At 56.3% G+C, this 18,709-nt stretch overlaps 2 protein-coding genes across 2 annotated transcripts; one reads left to right on the top strand and one right to left on the bottom strand.

Annotated features, from left to right (window-relative positions):
- Positions 1–1,720: 1,720 nt before the first annotated feature.
- Positions 1,721–7,468, top strand: HPCA (hippocalcin; the record flags this gene model as incomplete). Its single annotated transcript, XM_080692841.1, has 3 exons — positions 1,721–2,098; positions 7,150–7,255; positions 7,371–7,468. 3 exons carry the CDS (start codon positions 1,721–1,723, stop codon positions 7,466–7,468), a joined length of 582 nt encoding a protein of 193 aa, XP_080548967.1.
- A 917-nt stretch (positions 7,469–8,385) lies between these two features.
- TMEM54 (transmembrane protein 54) lies at positions 8,386–16,034 on the bottom strand (the record flags this gene model as incomplete). The annotated part of the gene is made up of 7 exons (XM_080691377.1): positions 8,386–8,460; positions 8,853–8,987; positions 9,105–9,293; positions 9,408–9,467; positions 12,309–12,502; positions 14,736–14,855; positions 16,025–16,034. The coding sequence occupies 7 exons, from the start codon at positions 16,032–16,034 to the stop codon at positions 8,386–8,388; spliced, it is 783 nt and encodes a 260-aa protein (XP_080547503.1).
- Between the last annotated feature and the right edge of the window lie 2,675 nt (positions 16,035–18,709).

Genomic DNA, 18,709 nt, shown 5'->3' on the forward strand with positions numbered 1-18,709 from the left:
TCTCCGGCCCGGCGCGCCTCTCTGCCCCCGCCCGGGTGACCCAGTTCCTTGGACCTTGACGCGGGAGCCAGGGACACGCTCCCCTGCTCAGCCCTCCGCATTTCCTCCGTCCCTTCCCACACACCTGATCTGTGGGTTCTCAGCCTGGGGCAGAAGAGGCTGATTTAGAAAGGAGGGGTACCAACTTACAGAGGCATGCGTGTGACACACTGCTGAGCACACACTCACACCCGCACGCAGGTCCCCCAAACAGCCGCACGGGCGCCTTCCCTTTGCACCGTGACAGGTGCATACCTGGTCACATGCACAGACATGGATGGAAACACACCAGAAGATAAAGCGATGCAGAACCCAGGGCACACGGATTCTCACACGCGCCCACCCACATGTGCAGGGCTTGGTGCATGTGAACACACGCGGAACCTCCCTCCCCTGCCTCACCTCGTCCCGGGCTCAGGGGGAGGGGTTGCCTGCGCGCCCTCCACCCTCCACAGCTGCCTGACTGTCTCCTCCCCTGCCTTCCCCTCAGGCTCCTGCTCTGACCCCCTTCCCCGAGGGGACCTTTGGGTACCAGATGAAAGGCGAAAGCTGAAGGAGGGCTGGATGAGCAAGGGGTCTCCCCCCAAAAGCCTCCCCCCCCCCCGGGAAGGGCTGCAGCTCCCTCTCCTGGGACCTGGCAGCACCTCTGGAAAAAGGAGGAAAAATGACAAGGGTGCCTGAAGGTCCCATGTGCAGCTGGCCGTGTGAGAGGTGTCAGCATTCGAGTTGGCGTGTGATGGCGTGTGAGATGCGGGGTCGTGGGCTGGTGTGTTGATGCCCGGGCTATGGGGGCTGCGCGTCAGTGTGTGAGAGTTTCGTGGAGCACAGGGGGCATGTTGTGTGTGGAGGTGTGGGGGCCAGGGGTGGTGTGGGCTGCTCTGTGAGTGGCATGGACCCAGGGTGTGGGCTCAGTGAGCCGTGGAGCATAATGTGTGGCGTGTGCGCTGGATCGCGTGCTGCTGTGCATGGTTTGGGGCATCTGGGCACAGAGAACTCATTTTTCTTTAATGTAGCACCTGTCCATGCAGGCATGGTTCTGAGTGCTTCACATGTATTCACTAATTTAATCCTCCGACAATCCCCTGAGGTAAGTGCTGTGATCGCCCCCTCTTTACCCATGAGGCGGAGAGTTTAAGGAACTGCCCAAGGTCACACAGCTGGTTAGAAGCGGGGCTAGGATTCAAACCCAGGTGATCTGGCTCTGGTGGACTATCGCCTACCCCGTGCTGCCTCTTGGCACCGCAGGAGAGGGAGAGGGCCGTGTCTGGGGTGCAGGTGGATTCTGTAGTGAGCAGGCAGAGGGTAGGAGGGAGGACCAGAAGGCTTCTGCACCTCCCTGTGCAACTCTGGGGTCAGACCTGTTGTGCCAAGGCTGGTGGCCCAAAACAGGCCACCTCACTTCTACGAGGCCAGTGTGCACTTGGGAAGGCTGAGTCGCCAGCCCTGAGAAGCACCTGGGCGAACACGAGCCCTCTCCTCTTTCCCCTCCCCTCGCCTGTTCCTGGGGAAGCTAAAGGTCTGGGGGGCCGGTGTCACCGGGGCGGGATGCCTGGGTGCCCACAGTGTGACCTTGGGCCAGGTCCTCTCCCTCGCTGGAGGGTGTCCAGGGGCCAGGAGGGCCTGACCACTCTTCTCTGTCCCTTGACGCCCTGGGGACACAGGTGGGACTCGGCTGGCGGCCATGGGCAAGCAGAACAGCAAACTGCGGCCGGAGATGCTGCAGGACCTGCGGGAGAACACGGAGTTCTCAGAGCTGGAGCTACAGGAGTGGTACAAGGGCTTCCTCAAGGACTGCCCCACGGGCATCCTCAACGTGGACGAGTTCAAGAAGATCTACGCCAACTTCTTTCCCTACGGCGACGCCTCCAAGTTCGCGGAGCACGTCTTCCGCACTTTTGACACCAACAGCGACGGCACCATCGACTTCCGGGAGTTCATCATCGCGCTGAGCGTGACCTCGCGCGGCCGCCTGGAGCAAAAGCTCATGTGGGCCTTCAGCATGTACGACCTGGACGGCAACGGCTACATCAGCCGAGAGGAGATGCTGGAAATCGTGCAGGTGGGCCCCGGGCCCCCAGGGTGCCAGGCGCAGGCCGCCCCTTTTTAGCTTCTCAACACACCTGGTAGGCGAGTAGGGCAGGCGCTGTCCTTACATTCCCATTGACAGACTTCTTTAGTAGAAAATAATTGCATATTTAGAGAAGCACAAAGAAGACTCCCAGGTACTCTTAGCCTGGATTCACTCATTACCGTTCTACTTTTTTTTTTTTTTTTTTTTTCGGTACTGGGGATGGAACTCAGGGGCGTTCTATCTCCGAGCTGCACCCCCAGGCTGATTTTTATTCTTTATTTTGAAACAGGGTCTCACTGAGTTGCAAAGGGCCTCACTAAGTAGCTGAGGCTGGCCTCGAACAGCGATCCTCCTGTCTCAGCCTCCCCAATGCTGGAATTACAAGCGTGGGCCACCACGCCCGGCTTCACTAATTACCATTCTGCTTCCTGTGCGTGTGGTGCTTTCCCATCCTGAGCCTGACCTTTTACCCCTAGGGGAAGGATGTATTTCCTAAGAATAAGGACATTCTCTTACATAACCCATAATATGATTACCCACATCAGGACATTTAACATAGAAACAGCGCTTACCATATTTCAGTTTTTCCCACTGTCTCCATAATGCTCTTTACAGCATCTTCTTTGCCCTGGTCCGGGATTGTGCATGGTGTTTTGCTGTTATGTCTCCTTAGTCCTTTTAACCTGGCCTTTCTTTGTGTTTATGATTTGACATTTCTGTAGAGCACAGGCTGGTTATGTTTTATTGATCCATTTAGTCAAGGAGGGAACGTGCTCAGGGAGGTCAGTGCACTTGCTGGAGCCACAGAGCCTTGTGAGCGGGCCACCTAGCTCTAACATCCACACTCTCACTGGGCATGGTGGCGCACACCGTCACCCAGTACTTGGAAGGCTGACCCAGGAGGGTCGTGGGTTCATCACCAGCAAGCTCAGAAAGGCGGAGTGATGTGCCCAGAGTCACACTGTACGTAAGAGGACTTCAGCTCGGGCTGGCCGCCCCTCCGAGCTGCCTTGTGAGGGCTCTGCGCTCCTAGCCAGGAAGCCTGGCTTCCAGTTCTGGAGCTGGCTTTAACTCCTGGGTTGCGCATCTGTAAAATGGGGGCCCTGATGCCGGCCTAAAGAGGAGATTTGGGACCTGGTACAAATGGTCTTTCTTGGTACAGATTTACATGTGACACGTATGTGCACCCATCCCCTCAGCCCAGCCTTCAAGATGGTCAGGGCCGTGGTCCATTTTACCTATTCAACTCCTCGGCCACGTTTCCCCAGAGCCTTCACAGCTTCCCTCATCTGTCGTGTGTGTGTGTGTGTGTGTGTGTGTGTGTGTGTGTGTGTGTGTGTAAGCCACTGCTCCCTGGGCTACCGCTCTGGCAAAGTGGGTGGTGGTTGTCGCAGAGGGCCCTGCACGCGATGCCTGGTACTCAGTAGACATTAGCAACCATCTTCTTTTCTCCTCTGTACATCCTCTGCTCTGGCCAGCACAGCCTTCTCAGCATCCCTGAGATGTGCCTGAGGTGATTTTGTGGCACAGATGTGCACAGACCCTTGCCGTTCTCCCTCTGCAACTGTGAATCTTTTCCATTCTGTCCCCTTGGTTCTGCGGCCCTGCAGACCCCTCACCCTTCCACCTCGTGCAGCCCCGGTGGACTTTGCCTTCTCTTGTAAGAGTCTGGGTCTGACTCTGCAGCTTGGGTAGAGCGGCTGCCCGAGAGGCGCTGCCCTCCCTAGGCCGCTCGCTGTCCCCGGCTCCCGTGTACCAGGCAGGAGCTCTCTAGCTGCTGGATGACGAGGACGTCCGGGGATCTTGGTCCTTGGAAAGGGCTAAGGAGGGCAAGGTCGAGGAGAACCACCCAGGAATCAGCTGGCTGCCAATCCATCTGGAGGGATTCATGTTTTACAACTCACTGTGGTTGCGCTGGTGTGTACTTATAAATCTGAGTCCTGCTGGAGCCACTACACCTAGTACGTCTGTGGATCTGGCCCTATCTGTGTGTGTGCGTGTGTGTGGTACTAGAGTGAAATCCAGGGGCATTCTACCTCTGAGCTACACCCTCAGCCCTATTTTTTCATTTAGAAACAGGGTCTCACTGAGTTGCAAAGAACATCACTAAGTAGCCGAGGCTGTCCACGAACCGCCATCCTCCTGGGATCACAAGCGTGCGCCACCACGCCCCATTTCGGCTTAGCTGGCCCCATTTCTCGGGCATCTTCAGGGTCCCTTTCTGGCTGGCTTCTGCTATGTAGGCCCGGGCTTCCTTTATGGCAGCCCAGAGGCTCCAGACAGCTGGTGCAGTCAGAGCTCTGCAAACCCCGGTGTCTGATTAATGACGAGCAGCCCCGGTGTAGCAGTGAGTGAGCAGCGACTCTAGTTAATGAGGAGAAAGGGTTCACGAGGGTCACTTTCTAAGTCACTGCTGAGTGTCTCAGGACCCAGCCTGGTAGCAGGCAGCGGGCATGATGGGAGGGAAGAGACTGTGCCTCGTGGGGCTCCTGCTCTGCTGGGAGAGATCAGTGTGCAGGCCACACAGACCAGCTTAATGACAGGGGTGTAAACCACCCTCTGGGAGCCCAGGGGATTGAGGAATGGGGGAAACCTGGGGACACGGCGGGTGAATAATGTCTACAGTGCCAGCCGCTGTCTAGGGACCACTTACTCTAGCCAGTCCCCATTCCAGTCGTTCTATCTCCAGGCAATGCTAGTGAGGGACATAACATCACTCCCACTCTACAGACGGAACCTGGGGCTCCCAGAGGCTAGCCACCTGTCCGAGGCTGCGCAGTAAGTGAGGGCCACTCCACGTCCATCTTACTGCAAAGATCCTGCTATTTGTCACCACTCCACCCTGCCCAAGCATGCAGCCTGCCGCTGGGAGGCAGCGGCCCAAATTCATTCTCTGCCATCAGTTTCCTTCCTTCCTTCCTTCCTTCCTTCCTTCCTTCCTTCCTTCTCTCTCTCTCTTTTTGTGCTAAGGATTGAACCCAGGGACATCCTACTTCTTGTTTTTGTTTTGGTGGCACTGGGGTTCCTGGAAGCCCTTCTATCTCGGGGCTACACTCCCAGACCTATTTTGTATATATTTTTTTAAATTTGGAAACAGGGTCTCTTAAACCAGTGAGGCTGGCTTCGAACCAGCGCGATCCTCCTGTCTCCGCCTCCCAAGCGCGGGGATTATAAGTGTGCGCCACCACGCCTGGCCTGACATCCTACTCCTGAGCTACACCGTAGCCCTATTTTATTTTTACCTGGAAAAGGGTCTCACTAGGTTGATGAGTCTCACTGCTTGCTGAGGCTGTTCTTGAACCTGCAATCCTTCTGTCTCAGCCTCCCAAGTACTGGGGTATAACACCACACCCCATTTTATTTTTTACTTTGAAACAGGGTCTCGCTAAGTGGTAGAGGGCCTCACTAAGTTGCTGAGGCTGGCTGTGAAGCTGCGATCCTCCTGTTTCAGCCTCCCAAGTCCTGGGATTACAAACGTGTGAGCCACCTCGCCGGCTATCAATTTTCTTTCTTAGCCTTGGTTTCTTATCTGGAAAAGATACCTGTGATACTTGCTTTTCAGGACTGTTGTGAAGTTTAGAAATAGCACATGTAAGGAACCTAGCATGAGTGGTTGCCTGCAAATGGTAGCTTGTATTATTATTCCAGACAGAGAGTGAAATGATGCCGGGGAATTGGTGTGTAAGGCTGTGGCAGAATAACGCCTTCAGGGAGGCCTGATGATAGAGAGGTCAGCAGCGGGCAGACTGTCAAGTGTCTTGAGTGCCCAAGACTGAATGGTTTGATTTGGTACGGAGGGAGGTGGGAGATGTCAATGGCCTCTAAACGGGGGAGTCCCTGCCAGGTGCCAGATTCTGAGGATCTGGGCACTAGCCTGATGTCCGTAGTTCTTAACCATATGGGGAGAATGAAGAACAATCCAACAGAGACATAATTACTTCCTGAGAGGTATCCTCTAAGGAAAAGCCCAGGAGGCTCCGGGCTGCATATGCGCCCTGACTCAGCTTGGGTCAGAGAAGGCCTCGCCCAGAGAGCATTGTGTAAAGTGAGCCCCAAGGAGGCGTGGGAGGCAGCAGGAGTGCGGGGCAGCATCCAGAGAGCTGGGCGCACCGCCGGCCGCGGGGCAGCCTGTGTGTGCTGGACTGGGGACTGGCACTGGTGGTGGAGATTTGTGTTAGGAAAGAGCTTTCAGAGAAAATATAGGAAGGCAAGAGGCCAGGAACGAGTAGCCAGGAGGCAGAAGCTGGACTAGGGCAAGGCCAAGTTTATGGGAGCTTCTTGGAGGAGGTGTCAGTCTGGGAAAACTGGAAGATTGAGGGAACCTGTTAGGTCCTGTAGCTCTGGGGCACAGGAACTCAGCCCATCGCACAGGCCAAGCACTGTGTGCTCTGTACATTTAGCACAAAAGCCCTCCTTCGTTCGCCTCGGGGGCCACTGCACGTGGCAGCTGCCGCCCTCGGCCCGGTAGAGCTCAGGCTGTCCCTGCCTGCTGGCAGATGCTCATTTGCATTCATTTGCATACCGTTCCCCGCCCTCTGAGCCCAGGTGCCTCAAAGTCGCCCTGCGCCCCCTGCAGGCTACAAGAAGCACCGCAGCCCAGTACCACCCACTGGGCCAGGAGCCCCTCAGTGCGATCCGAGTGGGGGCGGTTCCTGAGACAGCGCTAACCCGGTGCTTAAGACTCAAACCTCGCCCTAGGCTCGAGCGAGCGCCGAAGCCCAGCGTTCTAGGCTGTCCGCCACCTGGGCCTCCCGTGCACCCCAAGTGCTCGGCGCCCTAGGAGGCAGCAGTCCTTTTGCCCTCGCAGTTCCCTGACCCACTCAGCCCTCCAAGCAATCTGGGCCAGTGGCTGCTCCAGTAGCCCCCTCTTCTGAAAGACCCTCCTCCCTGAGCTGCCGGCGCCCCGCGCCCCTCGCCGTCGGGACCCCCTTTGCACCTCACCTGCCCGCCAGGCGGGAGGAGCCTGGGGTCGTTCTGAGTCTGGGGGCGGCGGCTCGGGCACGCCTTTCTCACTCCTTGCCTCCCCCCCACGCCCACAGGCCATTTATAAGATGGTTTCGTCCGTGATGAAGATGCCGGAGGATGAATCGACCCCGGAAAAGAGGACTGAGAAAATCTTCCGCCAAATGGACACGAACAACGACGGTGAGCGGCGGGGGCGGGCCGGGCCAGACCGGGCGAGCAGGGCGACGGGCGGTGCTCCCTCGGCTCCCTCCCGCGCCGACTCCCTCTCCCCCATCACGGCTCCCCTCCTCCGCAGGCAAGCTGTCCCTGGAGGAGTTCATCCGCGGGGCCAAAAGCGACCCGTCCATCGTGCGCCTGCTGCAGTGCGACCCCAGCAGCGCCTCTCAGTTCTGAGCGAGAGGGCCTGGCCCCTCCTCCTGGCCTCACCGTCCCCGCCCCGGCTCTCAGCTCCCTCTCCCTTGCGTCCACCCAGGCCGGGGGCCAGACTGGGGACACCCCAACCCATCTGCACTGTGGGGGGCCTCTGGAAAAGGGAACCCAGCAGGCAAGAGGCCCAAGTAAGCAAGCCCTTTCTTTGCATCCCACAGTCCAAGAGGTATCTCTCCCTTTGGCAATGACAGGGACATGGGCTCTGGCTGCCCCTCACAGCAGGCCCTTCCCCAGGGGGCCCAGGCACTCCCACCCACCCCAGCCCCGAGGCCAGGCCCCTCCCAGCCCCGGGGAGGGCTCCCCTCATGTAGGTCTCAGGCCCAGGTGAGGAACTTGCCTTTTTGTTTGGAGGGGAGAGGATCCCGGGATGCAGAAAGACTTGGGGCTGTGGAGGTTTGAGGAAGATTCTTTGAGGTGCCCTGCCCTGCAGGAGGAAGGGAAACCCTCCCAGGATTCCAGCTGCCAGCCGGGGTCCCAGGAACCTTGCCTGCCCTTTAGCTCTTGAGTGAACACACACAGACCGCAGATCCAGCCCTCTGTATTTCCTCACACGCACAAGCACGAGCCCCCGGACAGAAGGGCAGAGCCCCTCCACAGCGCCCCCTGTGGGAGAGCAGCACAGGCCCCTGGCCCGCCCCTGGCCCCTCCTGCATGCAGCCACACGGAGCATCTCTGTTCTTTTTAAAATAACTTCACAATAAAGTTTCGTTTCAGTGCAGTGGGCTGGGTGGCCAGGGGAGGGGGCTGATCGCCCCAAGGGTCCATTAAGCCCTCCAGGATGCCTGGAGCCTTCTGGGCCTCCACTGTCATCCAGGCACCGGTCCCAGCACAGACTCGGGCGCAGGCCCCAGTGTCCATGGGACATGGTGAGGCGGCGGCTCTCAGAGGGTCAGCGGCACAGAGCTGGTGCAGCTCAGCAGGTCGTGGCCCTCCATGGACTCCGGGCTCTCCGGCATCTGGGGAGACACAGGTGGTAGCCGCTGGGGTCCCCTCTTTCAGGACATCCCAGGGCTGAAAGGCTGGGGGAGGAGACACAAGGGTATCACCATCCCCCGAAAGCAGGCCAGATCCCTTGAGCACCCCCGCTTTGAGCCCAGATGCCCTGTGCTCTCCTGCAAGACTTGTCCCGGGCCCTGGGAGAGCTGGTGTCAACTGTGTGACTGAACTGGAAGCGCTGGTCTCTCTGAGCCTCCATGCCTCTCCCTTTCCTCCTGGGGAGGAACTTTTTGCCCCCAGTTCTCCAAGTGGAGGCCCCATACAGAAAACAGTGGGGCAGGCCAGCCTGGGCTCCCCAGGAGGGGCTCCCAGAAAATATGGGGAATAAGAAATCTAGAGGTGTCTGACTTACCATACGGTGGCTGCTCTTCCCCCACCAGGGTCTCAGTTCCAGCAGCTGGTGGGTGAGCTGGGTGCAGCGCACAGCAAACACGCTCTCCACCGCACAGAACACGAGCGAGATGCCCCAGAGGCACAGGCTGGAGCTCTGCAGGCACAGGGGCAGAGGCTGCTGCCAGGGGCTGCGGGTGCAGGGTGGGGATCCAGGAACCCTTCCCACCCCTGCCAAGGGTCTGGGTGCCCCCAGCCCAGGCAAGGCACTTACATAAATGCGTGTGGGGTCGAAGGGGCAGTCAGGTGCGAGGGCCAGTAGTTCAGGGCTCCCAAAAGAGCAGGCAGCCAGCAGTGCCCGGCCCTGGGTGGCAAAGGTTACAGCGATCGAGGCCAAGAGGCCCAGGGCACAGGTCAAAGAGAGAAGAGCACAGGCCACACTCGAACTGAACACTGTCCAGCGCTGGATGGGAGAGGTCACTGGTCACAGGGGGAGCAGCTCTGGCCGCCCCGAGGCCCACCACACCACACCCCAGCAGGCCAAGACCCCAGCCCCATCTCAGAAAGGGCCACATACCAGGGAAGTGCTGGGGAGGTAGCGAGACAGCACAATGGCCGCGATGCCCAAGGTGATGACCTGTGGGGAGGCTCAGGTCAGCTCTGACCCCTCACCGGGAACATTGGGGGCGGGCAGGACTTCCTAGGTAACGATTCACCCATGCCTCCGCTGTCCCTCCCAGCTTCTCCCTTCACCCCACGCTGAGCTCTGGCCTTAGCACCTCCATCTGCAGAGAGGTATTGCCTACTCATGGTCCAACCCTCAGGTATGTTCTTAAAACACCATCATTCCTGCCCACAGTCTCCCATGACTCCTGATGCCCACAGGTGTAAGCCTCCAACAAGGACCTGTGTATCCCAGACCTGCAGGAGCAGGCCAGGGGTGGGGGACGCTAAGCCACAGATACATGTAACATGTCTCTCTGGAATGGAAAAAATTCTGGAGGAAACTAAGTAAGTTAACTTAGGAACTAAAATCAAAATCCAGGACACTTTATGAAGCAAAGTTCAAAGTTCCCATCAGTTTTTTTTTTTTTTTATGGCACTGGGGATGAAACCCAAGGGGAATCTACCTCTGAGCTATACTCCCAGTCTTTTTCATTTTTTGTTTTGAAATAGGTTCTCCACTAGGCTGTTGAGTCTCCCTATGTTGCTAAGGCTGGTCTTGAACCTGTGATCCTCCTGTCTCGGCCACCCAAGTACTAGGATTGCGGGTGTGTGCCATCACACGCAGCTTTTTTCTTTCCTTTTTTTTTTTTTTGGTGGTACTGGGGGTGGAACCCAGGGGCTTTCTACCTCCGGGCTACACTCCCAGACCTATTTTATATTTTATTTGGAAACAGGGTCTCACTAAGTTGCTGAGAGCCTCACTAAGTAGCTAAGGCTGGCTTCGAACCTGCACAATCCTCCTGTCTCAGCCTCCACGCCTGGCTTTCTTTTTTTTTCTTTTTGTGATACTGGAGATGCAACCCAGGGGCATTCTACCTCTGAGCTACACCCCCAGCCCTAATTTTTTTTCTTTATTTTGAAAAGGATCTCACTGAGTTGCAAAGGGCCTCACTAAATAGCTGAGGCTGTCCTCGAACCAAGATCCTCATGTCTCAGCCTCCCGAATGCTGAGATTACAAGGGTGTGCCACCATGTCCAGCTTTCCTTTTTTTTTTTTTTATTGTTTTTAGGGCTGTCCTTGAACTTGCAATCCTCCTGTCTCAACCTCTCAACTGGAATTACAGGTGTGTGCCACCACACCTAGCTCCCAGCAGTATTCTTAGTTATTCCAGATTTTTAAGTCACCTGGTCCCAACTGCCAGCTTCTCAACCCCACCCTGGGCCACTGTCCTCTCTATGCCCTGGATATGGACACCCACATGTAGCCTGCCCCTGATGATGCCCAGGGACACCCTGTGGCCAGGAACAGCTTTCCTGCTCCTCGGTCTGTGCAGACCCTTCCGCATGCAGGCTCCTACACGCCGGACCCTTTGGGCTCCATCCAGCTGGTCCTCCTCTTCAACAGGTGTGGTACCATGGGGCTCCAGCAATGGACTTCATTCACTGTGCAGCCACAACTAAGTGCCTCAGCCTCTCTGGGCTAAGTCCCACTCTGCAGGAGGAGCTCACAGAAAGGACTCTGGCTCTAAGTGTCAGACCCAAAGAGCTTCCAGTCTGCTTTCTCTGCCTTTCTTGCATGGCTACCGGGAAGAACAAACAATAACTAATTACAGGGATGTGCACACGACCTCACCGCCCAGCCTGTCCCACAGGTGGAGCCTCTCTACTGGCTGGGGCCAGTGGGCTGTCTGAGCTTCATCTACAGGCAGAGAAAGGCGGAGAGAGAGAAAGCAACCCGTCTCTGAACTCCTACCGATCCATCGATACCCAGCTCAGGGGCCTCCACCTCTGTGATATCCTTCTGGACCCTTCCAAGATGACCATCCTTCCTTCTGTCTTAGGGTACCTTGAATATTTCTCTATGGTAATAATAACTCTGTAGCCTGGCGTGGTGGCGCACGCTTATACTCTCAGTACTTGGGAGGCTGAAACAGGAGAATCGCAGGTTCAAGGACAGACTCAGCAAGTAGTGAGACTAACTGAGGAGACCCTGTTTCAAAATAAACATAAACAGGACTGGGGTGTAGTTCGAGGTAGAATGCCCCTGGGTTCAATTCCAGCACCAAAATAATAATAACAACCCGCTGGGCATGGTGGTGCACACTTGCAATTCCCACATTTGGGAGGCTGAGACAGGAGGATCACAGTTCATGGACAGCCTCAACTACTTAGTGAGGCCCTTCACAACTCAGTGAGACCATGTTTCAAAAATAAAAGAAAAAATAAGGCTGGGGGGTGTAGCTCAGAGGAAAAATGTCCCTGGGTTCCATCCCCCCAGTACTGTAAATAATAATAATAATAATAATAATAATAACAACAACAACAACAACAACCCTAACTCACAGTTGTGCACACTAACCATGTGCCAAGTACTATGCTAAGCATTTTACATGAATAATCTTATTCAAAATGCACCAGGACCCTCTGAGATGAATACTCCTACCATCCCCATTTTCTAGGTAAGAAAACCGAGGCTAGCCGGGTGTGGTGGCACACGCTTATCCCAGCATTTGGGAGGCAGAGACGGGAGGATCGTGGTTCGCCGACAGCCTCAACTACTTAGTGAGGCCCTCTGCCACTCAGTGAGACTGTTTCAAAATAACGAATTAAAAATAGGGCTGGGGCTGTAGCTCGGGGGTAGAACATCCCTGGTACTGCAAAAAACAAAACAAAACAAACCCCAAAACTGAGGCTAAGCGAGTTTGGGGGACTTGTACAATTTGTAAGTGATGTAGCAGGGGTCAGTGATCGGGCTACCTGCTTGCCACCCAGGCTCTGGTGAGGACTCAGGACCCTCCCATCCTAGCCATACCACAATGGCGGAAGTGACGGAGAGGATGTTGACCACGCAGTACTGCAGAGCCACGGCGTCGCGGGGGGCCGCGACGTAGCGCAGCACCGTGCCGTGGAGCACAGCGGCGGTGATGAAGCTGACGTGGCCCAGCACCACCAGCACCAGCCCCGTCTTCATCAGCACCTTCCGGAAGCCATCCACACTCAGGCCACCTGTGGGGGCAGCCACGTGTCAGGGACGTGGGTGAGGCCACCTAGCTGGGCAGAGGAGGAGACCTTGCCCGGAGGGATGGGAATGGGGTTCTAGATTTATTTCTGGATGCCTCAGGGCTGCTAACTGACCCCACCTGTACCTCTGCTCTTCATCTATAGCAGGGGTTCCTGATGCCTTCTTGAGAGTCTTTGGGACGATAAAGAAAACCACACAGGTGGTGCTTCATAAAGAGCAGTGGTCTCCGTTAGTGGTCAAGGCTGTGGGCAGCAGCGGGGCTTCCTCCCCATTCACAGATTCAGACTTTCTTGAGTTCAGTCACTGGGTGGCTACTCGGTGCAGGTCCCAGGGTGCCACACAGAGCTTGACAGGCACCATCCAGGCCCCAGGGAGCCCACAGTCCACCAGACAGGGGTCAGGCCCTGCTTAGTATTTGGTTTGGAAGGCAGCGCCTGGCATACAGTAGGTACTCAGCACACATACAGTGGGTACTGAACACAGTTGCCAATATGAACTGCCTAGAGCCGGATGGCTCGGGCAAGGGAAGCCCTGTGTCTCTATTTCCCCATCTGTAAAGTGGGAGAAGGGGGTCCGTGAGATGGAAGGGAAGCAGGGCATACTCTGGGAAACTGGGATAAGCAGGCTCTTGATGCAGGGAGGCTCTAGGCAGGGCCACGGCAAGCGGGGGAGGCTGGGTGAAGAGCAAACTCTGAGAGGCCAGGAGGCTGCCCAGCCCATCGTCACATCCCAGGGGCAGGGTCCCGCCCTCGGCAGCTCAGGAGATTTTATTTTATTTATTTATTTAATTTTTTTGAGGTACCGGGCATGGAACTCAGGGGCATTCTACCTCTGAGCTACACCTCCAGCCATATATTTTATTCTTTATTTTGAAATAGAGTCTCACTGAGTTGCAAGGGGCCTCACTAAGTAGCCGAGGCGGTCCACAAACCGCTATCCTCCTGTCTCAGCCTCCTGAATGCTGGGATTACAAGCATGCACCACCACGCCCCCGGCTCACTCAGGCTGTTCTCTGCAGTGCCCCCATGATTCCAGGCCTGCCCTCAAGGACACACACATGCTGGCTCCCTGGACCTGCGGCTCCCCTCGCTCTAACCAGCTCTATGAGACTGGACGGCCGCGATCAGGTCCCAAACCCTTAGCAGCAGCTCCCATGGGACCAGACCACAGGCTCCCCATCTGCGACAGAGAGGGTTGGTCATGTTTCATATATGGGAGCTCTGCTACTAAATTCAAAAAGAAAGAAAGGAAAACAGAAGGAAGAAAACCGAAAGAAGAAAGAAAGAACAAAAGAGGAGAAAGCAATTGCTAGGCTGGCTGTGCTGGGGACCCTGTGCAGAGGCAGTCCCTACCCGGAGCAGACAGGCAGAGGCCATTCAGTCATGGACTTGCTGTGTGACCTAGAACCAGGCCCTGCCCTCTCTGGGACCCGACTCCCCGTGTACAAAACAGGGAGGGGTGGTCTAGCTGGCCTCGGAGACCCCAGAACCGTAGGCCTCTGGGGCCGGGGCTGGGCCGGGTCTGGGAGGAGCAGAGGGCGAGGATGGAGGGACTGGACAGGTGCGATGGAACTGGAATAGCCTGGTGTAGGTGAGCGGCTGGCCAGAGAGATGGGGCCGGCCGCTGCGTGCTAGGGGCCTGAGGGGCCGCCCCATCCACCCACCTGCCTGGCAGCCCAGACACCAGCCTCAGGGTTGGGCTGAAAACAAACAGCACGGGGGACCAAGACTGGTCAACAGGAGCTTCAGGGCCCGCTGAGGGTCTGCCTGGAGCACTGGATGTAGAGTCTCAGGGCAGGTCTGGGCTTTACTCCTGCCTTGTGGACCTGGGAGCATTTAGCAGCGTGGCTGGCTCAGTCTAATCGCTTAACTCCTCAGAGCTAAGTTTATCCCGACACGGAGGTGGGTGCCACTGTCCCACTCTCAGGTAGAGTGGGGACTCCCAGGCCTGCGGGATGCCCAAGGGCAGGAGGTTTGCTAAGGTCGCCTTCCCCACCAGCCCTGGGCCTCCCCAACCCCAGCCCAGCGCAAGCTTCTCCCCCCAGGGGCCCAGACCACAGGAGAGGGAAGAGGGAAAGGGACGGAAGCTCCCGGTCACAGCCCTCCCCCTCCATCGCACTGCTGGGGAAACTGAGGCCCAGCGCTTGGGGCGGAGCAGTGGGCCTGGGCCGGGGCTCCGGCCCCCTCCCCAGGGCTCCCCCAGGTGCCCGCCGCTCACCGAGGCGCAGACACATGTCGCTCGCGGGCCGCCGGGCGGGCGGCGTCGGCGGGGCTCCCGAGGCTGCGGGCCGGCCGCCGCGCTCCCATCCCGCCGCCGCCGCGCCCACTCCCCGCCGCCCTGCCCCCGCCGGGCCGGTCCGACCGGCTGGGCCGCCTGGCCGCGCTGAGTCACCGCCCCGCCCGCCGCGGGCCTGGAGGAGGCTGCGCTGCTGCCGCGGGCACCGCGCTGTCCCCCTGGCGCTGGACAGAGGATGCGCCCGGCCTCTGAGGCCAAGCTCCCCGGCCGGGCGAGGTTCTCTGCCTCTCTGCTGGGAGTTGGGGGTGTCTCGGCTCCCTCCTTCAAAACCAGGGATAAGCCGGGCGTGGTGGCGCACGCTTGTAACCCCAGCATTCAGGAGGCTGCGCCTCAGCTACTTAGTGAGGCCCTCTGCAACTTAGTGAGACCCTGTTTCAAAATAAAGAATAAAAAAACAGGGCAGGGGGTGTAGCTCGGAGGTCGAATGCCCCCGGGTTCCATCCCCAAACTCGAAAAATAAAATAAAATGGGTCTGGAGGTCTAATTCAGAGATAGGATGGCCCTGGGTTTAATCTTCAGTATTTAAAAAAAAAAAAAAAAATCCAGGGATAACAATTCCTGCCTTCGGAGTAAGACACAAAAATAAGAAAATGCCTTAGAAACTCCCGAGAGGGACCTCATGGACAAGGCGTAGACCCGGCGGGACACATAGTAGGTGTTTACGGATCCTGACCATAGTTACTGAGCTTTTTTCCTGCGCCAAGGCGGGTGGAGTTGTCCCTTACTTCATCCTCAGCCTGTGCTGTGCGGGCGCCATCCCACCCGGGCCTGGCCCCCGGGAGCCTCCCTGGAGCCTGTGGGGGGGCTCTGGCTGTGGTACCTGGGGGGCCTCCGTTCCAGGTCAGTGGCCTTGAAGGCAGGGCTGGCCTGATGCCTCGAGGTTCTTGGAACTTGGCACACAACCGTGCAGCGAACGTGCGCCTTTCTGCACCTGCAGACACCTACTGTGCATGTCACCTGGGTTGGCATGTGCAGCTCCCAGAGTTTGGAAAGCACATTAACACCAAGGGAGGAAGCCCCGGTGTGGCTGGGCCACAGGGGCAGGCAGGCCGGTCTGGTGACCCCTCAGCTGGTGGGCTTTGCATCTGACGGCGCAGGGTGGGGAGACGGACTTGTCAGGTGGAAGGGCAGAGGGCTGAGCACTAGGGAGCCCTCCCTGGCCGGCATGCAGATGCTGGTGTCATGGGGACCGGCGTGTGGGCAGTACTCACCCAACGTCATGATGGCAGGGGCTGCATTTCTGGATCAGACACCTGCATTTAACAAAGTTTGCAGCCAGGCAGCCGTTCCCAACGGCAAGGAAAGGAGGAGGTCATCGCCCAGGGCAGTGTGGGTCTGGAGTGGGCGCGGGAAGATTTCACTGCATTGTTGGCGTTTCAAGAGGAGGATTTACTCATGTCTTGTGGAAAAGAAAGGGCCCCTCACCAGCAGCGTCCCGCCCCCGCCCCATCACTGGCTTCCTGACGGCAGAGCCCACCCTGCAGGAGCCAACCCGAGACCACACGCAGTCACTGCAAAGCCGATGGCAGACCTCATCATCCCTTGACACAGAACCCATCTGGAACCTTCTAGAACCAGGTCAGGGGCCAGACCTTTTAAATGCTGCTGCTCCCAGAAACACAGATGACGATTCTCTATTTTTAATCCCTGGAACAACGCTGAGTGTTAAAGATAAATCACCCCATTTTGCAGATGAGAAAATGGAGGTCCAGAATAGTAAAGAAGGATTTCTCCATGATAACCCAGCATATGTCAGTGGTAGAGCTGACACTTAAGTGCAGGCCTGTCTAACTGTGAAGGCAGCCCCTGGCGTAGGAGCGGCGTGTTGGGGATGGGGAGGCTCACAGCCTCCAGGACTGTGCCTGTTCTCCGGGGAGGAATAGCGTTCCACCTGCTTCTCTCCAGACCATCTTTTCCTGGCCGTCGGCCAACCTTGGCGGCTGAGTTATGGCCGTTTCTCTTCCTTATTGCTAGGTGGCCAAAGTCCATCAGTCCCAGCTGCCCCTTGACCCGCCTCTGCCCCGCTCCATGCACGGCCTCGAGGCCCGAGCTCTACTTCCTTGTCCTCTAGCAACTCACTGTGAGATTCTGGCAGCCCACCGCTGTTCCCTGGGCCTCAGTTTCCCTATCTGTCTAGTGGTATCCCCACTTGGGGGACTTGGGGATACTAGGGACTTGCTTCCGGACTTGCTGGTTTTCTGGGGTGTTCATGGCCTGAGAGATACAAGTAGCAATTCTCTCTCTCCCTGGAACATTTAACTACCAGGTGTGGTCCAGTTTAAGTACTTAAATTGGAGGCTGGGTCTTTCCAGGGTGTGGCCTTCCACTGGGCTGTCCCAGGAGGAGGGGTTGGCCCAGGCCACCAACCCCTGTGCCACCTCCCGTCACTTGAAAAAGCTCCCGTCTCATTTTAAGAGCAGTTCTTCATGTATGTAAAGCTGTTACACACAACCGCACCCTGTTCTATTTTACGTATGTGTGTACGTGCGTGTACATAAAACTAAACCACCTGACCTTGCTTGTCCAAGAGCAGAGAAGGTGGTTAAAGGGCATCTGAAATATATCTCAGCTTTCACTTTTAGTGTTTTGCATTTGTGTGTGGGGTTATTGGAGAATGAACCCAGGGGCACTGTATTCCTGAGCTACACCCTCTCCTATTTTATTTTTTATTGGAAAACAGGGTCTTACCAAGTTGCTGAGGGCCTACTTTGCTGAGGCTGGCCACAAACCTGCATAAACAATAAAAATTAAGGGGGGCTTGGTGGCACACACCTGTTAATTCCAGTACTTGGGGGGCTGAAAAAAGGGCTAGGGGTAAAGCTTGGAGGTAGAATGCCCCTGGGTTCCATTTCTAGTATGGAACACAAAACAAATACACACACACACACACACACACACACATATATATATATATATATATATTTTTTTTTTTTTTGTGGCAGTACTGTGGATGGAATCCAGGGGGATTCTAGCTCTGAGTGACACCCTCCACCCTAATTTTTTTTTTCATTCTTTATTTTTTTATTTATTTTTTTTGGTGGTACTGGGGGTGGAACCCAGGGGCTTTCTACCTCTGGGCTATACTCACAGACCTTTTTTATATTTTATTTGGAAACAGAGTCTCACTAAGTTGCTGAGAGCCTAAGTAGCTGAGGCTGGCTTCGAACCTATGCGATCCTCCTGTCTCAGCCTCCCAAGCGCTGGGATTACAAGCGTGCGCCACCACGCCTGGTGATTGTTTTTTTTTTTTTTTTTTTTTTGGTGGTACTGGGGTTCCTGGAAGCCCTTCTTCATCTGGGCTACACTCCCAGACCTATTTTTATATTTTTATTTGGAAACAGGGTCTCTTAAAACAGTGAGGCTGGCCCCAAACCTCCTGTCTCCGCCTCCCAAGCGCGGGGATTACAAGCGTGCACCACCACACCTGGCCAGGGGATTTTATTCTTTATTTTTGAAACAGGGTCTCACTGAGTTGCAAGGGGGATTACTAAGTAGCTGAGGCTGTCCTCAAACCACCATCCTGCAATCTCAGCTTCCCAAATGCTGGGATTACAAATGTGAGTCACCATGCCTGGTTGTTACATTATTTCTATCTTTTTATTTTATTTTATTTTACAGTACTGGGGATTGGACCCAGGGGCATTCTACCTCCAAGCTATGCCCTGAGCCCTATTTTATTTTTTATTTTGAAATACAGTCTCACTGCCGGGCGTGGTGGTGCATGCTTGTAATCCCCGCGCTTGGGAGGCAGAGACAGGAGGATCGCGCAGGTTCGAAGCCAGCCACGCTGGCTTAGGAGACCCTGTTTCCAAATAAAAATATATAAAAAAATAGGTCTAGGAGTGTAGCCCGGAGGTAGAAGGGCTTCCAGGAACCCCAGTACCACCAAAAAAAAA

The sequence above is a fragment of the Muscardinus avellanarius genome, assembly GCF_963383645.1.
Source record: "Muscardinus avellanarius genome assembly, chromosome: 3".
In the NCBI taxonomy this organism is placed as follows: domain Eukaryota; kingdom Metazoa; phylum Chordata; class Mammalia; order Rodentia; family Gliridae; genus Muscardinus; species Muscardinus avellanarius.